Raw genomic sequence first — 12,835 nt, forward strand, 5'->3', positions numbered from 1 at the left:
ATTTGCTATTTTAAATAATCTGGTGAGGTTACATTAACAGATTAGTAAAAAATTGTATCTTTAGACATATAATACTACCACCATACACAAAAAGAATAAGAGAAACATACCGAGTGGGGTCCATCAATAACTTTGACAATGTCTTTTCGTTGAATTGAGTTCTGTTCAGAGTCGAGGGCAACTGCTTGTCTATTTTCTCTCCTTTTACTGATTGCTTGAGGGCGGACCTGAACCACCTTACCATGCATGTTCAGTATTTGAAAATTTTCACGCTCCAATCGAACAATGACACCAACAGTTTGTGAACTGCGAAAAATAAAAAACAAAATAAAGTATCCATGCAACGGTAAATTTAATCAGCAGATTAAGACCTACCAGAGAGATCTTGAGTAAGTAATCGGGTTACCGACGCTTCTTGACTACTAAGGTCCCTGCGTCGGCCCTGCAGTGTGTTGCTATAGCAAGTTCGAACTCTGGGTGCCCTATTACCAAGCCAAGGTCAAACCCATTGCGCCACCAAAGGACTAGAGAGATCTTTCTCACTTTTAAACTCAATTTTTTAAAAGTGGGAATACACACTGTTTCATCTTAGCCACAGTGATATACAATTGAAAACCCTGAATTTTTAAGAGGGGTAAAATGATTCTTCCAAGATAGTCTTTTCAAATTCCAACACTCTTTATTCTTGTAATATTTTACAGCTTTGCAATATTTTAAATAATATTTTACAGTTTTTATTCTTGTAATCATTTGATTTTACTGCGCTGAAAACAAACTCATCATTCACTTCTTTTATATATACGCGTAAGTAATAGGGATACTCCCACGGATAAACCTGAAGGAATTCCCACCGAAATTTTTAATCTGAAATCGATTTCTATTGACGTCTAACAAAATAGGTGCATTAAAAAAAATAAAACTAGTGAATTGTAAAATCTTCTTCTCTAGTATGTTTTGTTGCTAGATATGTTTAACTGGTGTATTGAAGGAGGTATTGACAAACGGCACAATTGGTTAAACTCAACAGCACAACTGGTTAAATGTTTTAGCATCCAACACGTTCAAGCGTCGGTAAAACTCGTCGTATCTTTGCAGTTCAACAAGAAAAAAAATATTCAGAAGGATAAACTTTTCTTGTTTAATTAAAATCAAATTAGGTTGTTATTTGTAGATAAAAGACCTACACTACTCATATCATTAATGATGTAAATTAGTTATATTTATCGTTTCAGTTTATATTATAGGTATGGTACTGGTTATCGCTAAAAGCTGTATGTAATCTGATTTTATTGTTGAGAATAAGCTATTATCTCGTTTTAGCTTGTCGAATGGCATACTTAAATGTCGGAAGATCGTTTGGTAGGATAGATTCTATAGAAGAGATTTTCTTCTTCTTTTTTGCTCAGAAAAGATTTACATTGAAAAAAAAAACATGACAAAAGAGAAATGCGTATCTGGTGAAAATGTTCTGCCATAGCACTTCCTTCGTCACAGTCTGCTACCATGAATCCCTGTAGCAGCATCCATTCAAATGTCTGGAATTCAGCCATTCAAAGCCACTACTCCTCATCTACGCCTCAAGCGACTACCCCTCATCTGCCCACTTCTTCCCCCTTATCATCCACCAGAATTTTTACGAGCATTGCAAAAACAATGCGTCCAGAGAAACAACATCTCCCAATTGGAACTCCCACACAGAATCCGCTCCCTATCCACCCGTACATCTCCCATCCTCCACTATGGAAATTCCCTAAATTTTCATAAAACTTTACAAAAAAAAATTATCAAAAGAAATAAGGGATCCCGTAGCATCTCTTTCTTATCCCTATTTCTACCTCCATCCCCACAGCATTCACTAAACTGTTTGGATCTTTTCCTTACAACTACTCACTATCCCTCTATTACAACTATTCCTTCAATCCACTATCGCGAAAAACATATCCGAATTATATCAAAATAAAAACTTACTCAAGAGCAATTAGATCTCCCCATTGGAACTGTCCCATAGAATCCACTCCAGTAGCTCTATCTGCACAAAGCTGTAAATCTCTTGGAAGAACTTTCATTTCGTGCATTGACAAATCTGAGAAAAGAACAGCAAGGTTTTCTTCGACACGAACGATAAGACCAGTATCCCCTTCATAACGACCAGCGATGACCCTTACATGGTCGCCCATGTTGAAATACTTGCGAAGCTCGTGAGCAGGAAACTCAAGTGGGTCCTAAAATATGATTATAATTGACTTCTTATCAAGTACAGATCTTACATTCATACATAAATCATATAACTAGATAATACAATACAATTATAAATAAACCCATAAAATACACTACACCAACCAAACAATTTATGAAGTGTTTCCATTAAATTAACAAGTAAAAAGGGCAAATAACTTAGAATAACTATCAGTTAGAAGCTGAGTAAATCTTTAGTTGCAAACAATTCCTTTTCATTGGTCGGAGTCTAGTGTTAGGTCAATCAGCGGCGAGGGTAGGGGGTGATAGCTCACGATGAGTTGGAGTTCTAACATTTAGTTTAGTTTGTTACATCAACTCTTGACTACGATTATACAGGAATTTCAAATTGAGATGTTCCAGTGCGTCACCATATGTTGAATGATTGCGTCCATGTTTAATCATTCAACTCCTAACCAGATTTGACTCCTCTAGAAGGCCCATTGAATACAGTCAAGGAACGAACGAAGAAAATATAAAAAGAAAATACCAAATAGTCTACGTTCATAACGATGTCAGTAATACTGGGTCAAACTGTGATTGCATACCAAATTTTGGAGAGAAATAGACAAATCATAGGACGAATTTTATCATAGTGTTTGTTACTGTGGCCATAGTGTATGAGATTGTCAGTTTACATATATTCGTTTTACATATAATAGATTAAGCGAATAGCGCTTTTGCAGTTGACGGTTTTGGATTTTTTACAATTATTTATTAATTGTGTATTAATTATTATTATGTACTAATTGTTTATTAGGATATGTTCTCATTATTTTAAAAAACATGATATGCGAAAACGGTATTTCCACAATTAAAACTCAGTATGGATACTTTCCGTCAAAACATCATGAGCAAAAACATTTTTTCATGTCAATCCATTTACTAATTGCTTAATGTATCCAAAAAAAAAGCTTTTTCCCCTAAATACTCCAAATATGACACAAAAAACAACATACCGTCAAATCTTCATGTTTCGGCATCATAGTCACTTTATTTCCATCTATAGTAATTACTTTTCCTTGAAGATGAATTAATTCACCTTCAATAACTTCGACGTGGTCACCAGTTGCCAAACCATGGCCTTCATCCTTACGTCCAGTTTCAGGACCCAACTCAAGGTCAATACCTTCAGGGGCTTCTTCAAATCGCTCAAGCTCAGTCAATGTTGGTTTCACACCTTTAATGATCAAAATAATAATCAGAATATAATAGTTCAAGTAAGATACTCTAACCGAGCATTAGGCAATTCTTATGTTCCACAACTGGCTTGTAAAGGTTGGAATTCCACCTAATACTCCCCGAAAAATCCCTCTAAGGAAAGCTGATAAACATGAGTCTGCATTGTTAATTCTTGCCCGCTCCTTATTACTGGAGAAAATGCTCTCAATTCAAAAGAGTTTAGTTGTATGCAACAATGGTCCACATGGGTAATTCCAATACAAAATGTTATTTAAAAATAAGGTTCAACGTCAAAGTATGGTAAGTCCAGCCAATGGATATCGAACCCCTATTAAAAGTATAATAAATTCCTAAACGGAAAACGATAATCACAACAAATTCAAGTAGGTTTGGCTCATTCTTGCTACAAGAAGAAATCGTATAATTTTTAAAGCCCTTCAGCAAAGCTGAAATAACTCGACCAATTCAGAAATTTTATCCTAGTCCATGAATGAGCTGATAAATACGGAATTTTAACCATGGTGTGACATCAGTACTGGCATACTTACTTGGCCAGGCTGCATATACAAGCCAGTCTATGTAGCTATCAATTTCTAGTCAAGATTGTAATTGTCATTTGAATATGATAATATTTTATATACTTATAAGCTCTAAGCAGAGATAGGGCTTTGTGAAACATTCAAAATTAATATACAACGACTGTGAGTTCTCCGAAAGTAAAAACAAGCTGTAACACCTTTGGTGAAAAATAAAGTTTAATTTTTCTCATAAATTGCTTCCCAAAGACTTTATACTTGAGACAAGTCCACTTCAAAGCTAGGCAAAATCCATTCCCAATGGCATGGTTGTTTTAAATAAAAAAGTGCAACTGCTATTTTGAATAAGAACACTCTAAAGCAAAATAAATTTGCAGCAAGTTTTTAATGTTCCTAACACTTTAATTTATACCAACAGTTCTAAATTATTTTATGTCACTAGAGCCTGCTATCCCTTATTTAAATCCAAACTCGAAAAAAGTACGGACTATATCGTCAACCTGAAGATTAGTAATTCATTAACAAAGCCTAATTTATTAATAAAAACCATCGAATCGTGTTTTCTTCTAAAACAACGACAGAATCTTGTATCCAAACTCACTATACACACCGAGCACAATGAGCAGCCTCTGTCCTGAATAACTAAAAATTTATGGCTTATTTAAAGGGGGCTTTAATGAGAGTGAGAGCCCGGTTTCAAAATACCTTGATAGCTTTTTCAGATTAAAACATCCTTAAATTATCCATAAATTGCTCAATTATTATTATAAACAAATTTGGTTTTAATTGAGTCCTCTTTTTTCAAATGAAACACACTGTTGAATTCTCCTTCTTCTTGCTAGAAAGACATTGTTAAGGCTCAGACAGAATCCAATATTGCCAATCCAGTAAAAAGACACTTCTACCCTGTTAATTGTTTACAATAAATTAGTTTGCAATTTTAAAGAAGTCCTATTCTCTCAGAACTGAACAATATGAAAAAGTACATTCTTATATTAAAATATAAAAAGAAATGATAACCATTTAGAATCAATTTACCCCTGAAACTTCAATATTAAAATCCATACGAAGTATAAACTTTCGCAGCTTTGCTTGTACCGAAACTTGCTTGTACGTACGAAACTCAGATTGAATATGTGTCATTAATTACGAAGATTCTACAATAAAAAATTTAAAATTTAAGTTTCAGATACAATGTACGTTTTTTTTTCAATAGAAAATCCCATAAGTGAATGCATTTCCTGGAAGCGTGCTTCAATAACAAAAAAAATACAGCATCTTGTCTCATAAAAAGAAATGAATTGATTTTTTTTTTCGAATATTTCTGTCATTTAACCGACCACAACTGTTTTAATTCATAGCTACGTGCAGATATGTACAACATTGCATTGTCATTCTGAGAAATTGGCAAAGCGGTGAAATCTTTTCCACACGTGGATGTTTTATTCTTGATTTCGCTTTACATACCAAATTTCTTTGGGAGTCATATAGACATATAGCTATAGGAAATTTAGTGTCTTTTGAAAACTAGTTATTTTTACAAATATTCACTAATTATGAAACAAAATAAAAGTATCACCGACGAACAGATAAAAATAAAACGCATTACTCAAAAATAGAAAAAAATGCATTAGGATTCACGTAATAAGAGAATGATGCCATAAGAAACACAAGAGCAAATGTTGGCTAGCTTTTTGCAACACATTCCTCATTGAATGTATTTATCTTAAAATAATCAACACATCCAACAATACAAAATACGCTACAATTCTAAACTAATTTAACAAATCCAACATTACCTTCAGCAACAATAGCACTCATAGCAAAAGTCTTGTACAAGAATCCCTTCCTTGAGTAACGGTTTCCTTCAAAAATAATAAAGTCTCCATCGTTAGTAGTTTCTCCACCGATAGATCGAATAGCCTCAAGGTCAAAAAGTTTAGACACTGGTCGTCTGGCTTTTTTCTTTCTTGCTTCAGCATCCTTAAAAAATCAACAGTTAGTGACAAGCACAAATACGAGCACCAAATTCAACATTCACTCAAGAAAAGCTTAAAGTGAACGGGTCGATTATAATTAAGTGCCGCCGATGAACTGGACTGGGCATACGAATCTATGTATTATAGTCTATGTAATTGGTAAGTGTCCATAACTCGCCGCCAATCACTAATTGGAAAACAATAACATTAGGTTATACAATGCGTAATTGAAGCGAGTATTTCACTAGAGCGCTTTTAAATCTGCGTCAGTAAGCTTTTGGATACTAAGAAGGGAGTGAACGTGTTTCTGACGCCTGGAGCATTAAGGCAAGCGAGTATATCTCATTATAGAGATTCCATAAAATCAGTAGATTTCTTCAAAGGTGACAACTTTTATACATATTGGTAATTTTGACCTGTTTTTCCTGGATAGGAAGATCAAGCATAAGCTTTCAGGAGGTTTTTTTTTAGTATGCAGGGTGGGGAGGGTGTTTGGGGGAAGGGTTGGAAAAATTATCTCTTGTTTTCACTAAAGAGTGTAAACTATTTCTTGTTTTCTTCTTCATGCCTGCCGTCCGACATTCTTTACCTAGTATGATGTCTGTTTATTTATTCATTCTTTACAGTGACATGTGTCCTTGACGTTCAGAGGCCCAAGCACCGGTTCGAGAGAAGCAATTGGCGACAGAGAGGGCCGAGGTTCTGAGGAAGTGGAGGGAGGCTAGACAAAGGGCCGGCTTTTGACCATTATTCATACGGATGTCTATTATTTCATCCACTGCCTTGGTATAATATTTCCACTTTTCCCCTTTATGTGTAAATTTTTAGATTTGCGAAAAGAAGGGCCTGGGTGTTTGAGCGACAAGAAAACTAAGCCCTCTTCTGTTTACTATCTTATGAAGCTAAGACACTTTTTTTTTTAAATGAATTTAAAAATTTGAACAGAGGGAAAACAGAAATATAACACAGCACATCGACCGCAGGTGGAGGAAGGGAGTTTTTTCTTAACTTAAATTTACCGACGGATTCAATAATTTTGGTAGTTTGAACTGTCTAAAATCCTTCGTATTTTCCTTTACCATCGTGAATAAACATGAAGAAATTTTTCAACTTTAGAACATTTGATTCACAAAAACACTAAAAACTGAATATTCCACGAAAAAGAAATATTTCTTTAGACAAATCCTGAATGTAGAGTAGGAATTAGCACTAGTGTCGACAAAAAAAAACTATCAGCACCATCTAGCGCTGGGCGACACTATGCCAAGTGTCACCAAATGCTAAACGGTGCTAATTATTTTTTGTCAACACTAGCGCCACTTCCCAATCTTATAAGTTACCCATCATTTTATACTTATCATTTTATACCATTCAATGTCAGCTGGAACGATAGCTATGTAAAAGCGAATAAAACTAGCAGTTATTCTGGTCAACCAAAGAGGGGTTTGCAAAGCAGGCTATGGAGACCCTTGAATGGCTACCATCTTGTTCGATTTGGAAGTAATGGGCATTTGTGGCCTGAGTCTCAACTTAGTTTGGCGTAAGAATAGTCATTTTTGCTGGGAATTGCAAGATCACCAGCCACGTTATCTTATAAGGCAATTTGTCCATAGAGAATTCTTGTCTTAATTGTCTAATCGCCGAAGCTATCAGCACACAATCAAGTATGTAATCCGTATTTAACAATGTAAAAACAATTCAATCCAGGCAAACCAAAACAATAAGAGATAAGATGTATTTAAAAAAAAAAGTGGACGGAAAATAAAAGAAACAAATTCAAATAACAAACTTACGGAAGCAGATGTTCTAAGGGCTCCCCGAGGCCGAGTATAGTCAATCCTGGGAAGAAGTTTCAAGTGAACTTGGTTCTGAGCCACGTCAACATAGTCCACTTGAGCAATATCGTCTTTGAAGATACCACGTTTCAGACGAACCCAAGCTTTTGGTTTCAATACGCTTTGTTCTTTCACAACTCTCACTACATCAGTCATTTCTTTGATAGGTACCATCTAAAAAAAAAACTATGTTGATAAATACGTTATCTCGAACATGAACACTTTAAGTTGAATGAACTACTTTACTTCACTATGACTAAATCTGAGGCTTTAACCTTATTCTATAGTTATTTTTACATTTTTGGAGAACAACCTCTAGAACTGGGGCTCTGCAGATTTAGTTATTCTATTCGTTTTTTTTTAACAGATAAAAACAGGCAAATTAAACGCAGATTATAGGAGAAACATAGACAAATGCTGAGGTTTCTGGAAGCACCGGGCACGTATCCCCCCACGAACATGTCAACCTAACCTAAAGATCATTCTTCACCCTCCATAGGAAATTAATACTTATAGCACTAAATAATGTAATAATGGCGGCTTTGAATGTCAGAGCAAAAGGTAAGCCAAATTATAGGTATCTTTTCTTGTGAAAAGATCCATGACGAAGTGAAGATCCCCCTGTTATTTCTTGTGAATTATTAATATTATCTTTTTAAACTTCTTCTCGTTAGATCGAGCAATGGTTAAAAAATCTAGTTCCATGCTAACTTATGCTCACTTTCTAACTTGTTACTATGCTCTCCTAATTTCCAGTCAGTTCCCTTTTATTATGATATGACCCATTTTATTATAATATGACCCATCATTTTTCAAAACTTCAAAATTATTCTATTTTATGGCGTACGTCTCCTTTGTCCTTGAGAAAAAAAGGAGACAAATACCAGGTCCCCATGTTATAGCTCTATACAATAATATTCTTCTGTCATTCTGAATTGCAACAAGATCTGATAAAAAAGAGATTTACGCCACTTGAGGCTTATGTCTCTTTTCGTCTTCGTAACAGTACACGATAGAACAATTCTGACTACACCATTCGATTCATCGTGCTTAGTTTACCCATGATACATACATAACTCATTTTTGACCAAAATGGCACATGCCGGTTTTATTGTTTTAAAAAATTAAGTTGTGTGACAGAGTCAAACTTTAGCGTAAAAAGCGAGGTGTTGAGTAAGGGACAGCCCCTTTCATATACGGAATAATTTCTGTTCGTTTTGTTTTAATGTCACTCCTTATTTTCACTTAAAAAAAATTTGTTTTTTTAACTTCTGAAAGTTTTTGAATTAATGCAGGTTTGATTTTGGCTCACCGCACATGAATAATTAAAACGAAATTAGCAAATCAATTATCCTTTTTTTGGCTAAATGGCTTTCTCGAAATTTTGTTCTGACGTAGCTTACGAATTAACTTACATAACTAATTTCTATATTCGTATGTTTTTATTACGTATATTAGGGAGTTCGCCTCTAGTCAATACCTCGCTCTTTACGCTAAAGTTCGAATTTTGTTCGAATGACAAACCCCTGAATCACAAAGGCCGGTTAATTAGAATAGAAAGCTCTTTTGAAAGTACTAAAAAAACTTTGGCGTAAAGAGTGAGGTATTGACTTGTTTTTTTATTTAATTTCTGATCGTTTTTTAAATAATGCTGGGAAATCCGGCGCCCCCTTCATAGAAATGTCCGTTCCCCCAAGGAAACATCCTCCATGGAGATTCTCCTCCGTAACCCCTACTCCGATCCCCCCCACCAGAGAAAAATCCCTCCTGAAAACTCCTGTATGCTTCCCAATAACCAATGCTATATGTAAACAATGGGCAAAGTATATAACTTGCAGCCCTTCCCCGGGAACTGTGGCGGATTAAGTCATTCTCAAAGAATTATTTATTATATTCTCGACTCCGATGGACTAAATGGCTGTCCCGAAATTTTTACTGGGTGACTTGGGGATAACAATGAGCGTAGGAGGAGGCAAAGTTTCCTCCAAATTTTTTTGGGAACTTAAAAAGCACACTAGAACTTTTAATTTCCGTCCGAATGAGCCCTCTCACGATATTCTAGGACTACTGGATTGATACGATCACCTCTGAGGAAATAAAAAAAAAAAACATGCATCCATGATTTTTCTTCTCGCAAAAATCGAAATATTTTACATTTTTGCAGATAGGTGTTTAAAACTTCTGTGGCAGGGTTTTCTGATTCACTGAAATTCATAGCATGTTTTTCATTAAGGTTCTTTAACTTTTGAGGGTTGTTACCCCCTTTCTTCGAAAATAAGGCAATTTTTCTCAGGCTCGTAACGTTTGATGGGTTGATGAAAGTTATATATTTGAAATCAGCATAAAAATTTGATTTTTTTTATGTATCTATTGGTATCAAAATTCCGTTTTTTAGAGTTTCGGTTACTATATATAAAAAATATTTTCAGAAAATATTGCTCATTTATTATATATTCTGAACCTCAGCCCACTATATAGTCAATTATCATTAGTCAATTCAAATAGCGAACTATTTACTGCGTCAACAGAGCATTTGTGAAAACAACTATAGACCCTTACATCTTTTTATGTCTCATTTATCATATATCAGTCCAACCTTGGCAAATAGTAGAGTTAAGAGGATTACACAAAAGTTGAAGAATGATGAAGCTCATTTAGAAGCTTGATTAAAGAAACAGCCTACCCCAGGAAAATAAAAATCATTATAATACCTGTTGTTTATACAATCCCATTCGAAGAGTGCCAACTCCCTCAATTGCATGTTTCACATGAGTCTGCTTATAGGCTTCAATGTAAATGTAGCCCTTAACTCCCTCTGAAACAACTACAGATTTGATGTGAAGTGGCTCTGGAGAATTTTGGAAGGCTATATATTTCCGCATCAGCTGCAAGGCCGTTTGTTTTTCTTCACCAAGACGGCAACGGACCATCCATAAATTGGGATCCCTGTTGGGGGAGTAATAATTTTTTAAGATAGCAATTAATATGATCCTTCATTTAATACGAAAATGGGTAAAATAATGACACAGAATGAATAAATAAATGGCCTAAACCAAATAAATAGGACAAAGTGGTGGAATGAAAGTAGTTTATTTGGGACTTAGTTAGTTCTTTTATAGTTACTCTTAATTCTGATAAACAAAATAGACAATTATACCACTAAACCATTCAATTATAATCAGTCGTACAAAGGAAGAATGCCTCAAGTTGGCAATGAGTGTGTGTACAGAGCCTAAAGGACATACAAGTAGGTGCCAAAAGGAGCTTGATCAAGACGCTTTGGGTGTAGCACTACCTTTTTAAAATTTAGCGCAAAGCCATGGGTAAAACTTGACCAAATGAAGTGATGCTGTCTCTTGAGAATTCATGGGTATTGCATCAGCTAGTCAGCTTACAATTATAAGACTAACAATACATCCTCTAGTATTTGACGGGGTTATGAATCTTGTTACACAAATCAAAAAGGATAGATCTCTAAAGCTTAACATTTGAGAGATCTTCATCCAGCACAACCTTCTTAGAAAAGACAATGTCATGTTTTAAAGACTTTTATTTCAGAACAAGAAAGACGTCGTTTGTAATTGATTTTTTTTTTAATTGCATTCTCAAAAAAATAACAGTCAAGATCCAAATTTAGGATTAATGTGGCCCTAAGCTGCCAGGGTAATATGGCCCTTGGCATACCCAACTGTCCTACCAAGTTGGCTCAGGAGTAGTTGGTGTCCCTACTGAGGCTGTATGCAATTTCATCCTTTTATTTGATTCTCCATTATTCATGCTTTTACTACCGACTAAAACGATAAGAATTGGTTCCGTTTCTTTTTTTGTACGCATCTTGATAAATACCACCGTTGTTAACTTCCTTAGAAATTCAATTTGTCACTCACTTGACACCAGAGATTTAATAGTTATAAAGTAGCAGTAGTAGGAGTTTAATATCCCAAAAAAAAAAAAAGACAAAATCAATCCATAGCACACCAAAAGCGTCGCTTGCGAGGGTTTGCTACTAGAAAAAAAAATAGAAAAAAAAAAAAAAACATGTATAATCTATAATAAGCAGAAGGGTGAAACCGTGTACCGAAAAAACACTTACATAAATAATTCATACACAATAAAGCAACATTTTTTGTTCTTAATCCACTCCACTTCTTTTTGTTCATAGTGGGTAATAAATAAATTATTATATTATTATTATAATATCATGATCCCGAAGCAAAAAAAAGCAATAAACAATTAACAATTACTGTCAAATTTAATTCCATCAATCTTAATCTGTTTCGAAGGTATACTTACCAAGCAACCCCACAGATAGCTCAGATTTAAATTGACTAATGGGTAATTCCTTGGTACAGGCTTATTCCACAGCTTAGCCCCTCTATAAATAACTAAATAAGCAGTCCTACTAGAAACTAGGCAAGGAAACCTCAATATCTCCACTTGTCCGATTTCCATGACAATGAACATTGGACCTTTCCCGAAATATTCATATAAAACATTCTGGAAAGCACCCCTAACAATACTTATATTACTATAATATAGCGCTATATTACTTTATTGTTAATTCGTTAAACACTTACAATTGACTTTAAAAGATAAGATTTTGTTTTATCTTTTGTTGTTGTTTTTTTTTGCTTATTTTTTAACACTTCAATAAACACCACCCTTTTTATTTTTCTGAAGAATTCCATTTTTCACTTACTTGACACCAGGGAGCAATGTCTGTTGAGTAATTTCATCTGACATATCTTCTCCACCATCGCCAAAACGACGAGCAGCAGCACTTTCAGAATCTGCGTACTTCTTCCTGTAATACTCTTCAATTTCTTCTTCTCTAGAAGCACTACAACAACAAAAATATATTAAAATACAATAAAAAACAAACCCAAGATGTGAAAGATTCTTTTACTTTTAGTATTGTCCTCCATCAAACACAGTTTAGAGTGGGGAGTAGCATTTGAAACAGCGCTCCCAACTGTGGTGAATCCTGATTTTTAGACTAAGAAAAACTGTACCATACTAATAAATAGTAAAAAAAATCTTTTTCTATGAAACATTTTTTCTAGAGAAA

General features: G+C 34.6%; 1 protein-coding gene across 1 annotated transcript in view; it reads right to left on the minus strand.

Moving 5' to 3' along the window:
* Spt5 (Transcription elongation factor subunit Spt5) overlaps positions 1-12,835 on the minus strand; it is a 65,306-nt gene that overhangs the window by 21,910 nt on the left and 30,561 nt on the right. The window contains exons 4-10 of the mRNA XM_089100686.1: positions 12,467-12,607; positions 10,479-10,713; positions 7,726-7,941; positions 5,753-5,936; positions 3,195-3,415; positions 1,969-2,222; positions 111-306 (exon numbers count right to left, since the gene is read on the minus strand). Coding sequence (XP_088956812.1) covers positions 111-306; positions 1,969-2,222; positions 3,195-3,415; positions 5,753-5,936; positions 7,726-7,941; positions 10,479-10,713; positions 12,467-12,607 — 1,447 coding nt within the window. The remainder of the gene's footprint in view (positions 1-110; positions 307-1,968; positions 2,223-3,194; positions 3,416-5,752; positions 5,937-7,725; positions 7,942-10,478; positions 10,714-12,466; positions 12,608-12,835) is intronic.

Source organism: Artemia sp. Qi Xiang Cuo, chromosome 14 (assembly GCF_049724085.1).
Source record: "Artemia sp. Qi Xiang Cuo chromosome 14, ASM4972408v1, whole genome shotgun sequence".
In the NCBI taxonomy this organism is placed as follows: Eukaryota; Metazoa; Arthropoda; class Branchiopoda; order Anostraca; family Artemiidae; genus Artemia; species Artemia sp. Qi Xiang Cuo.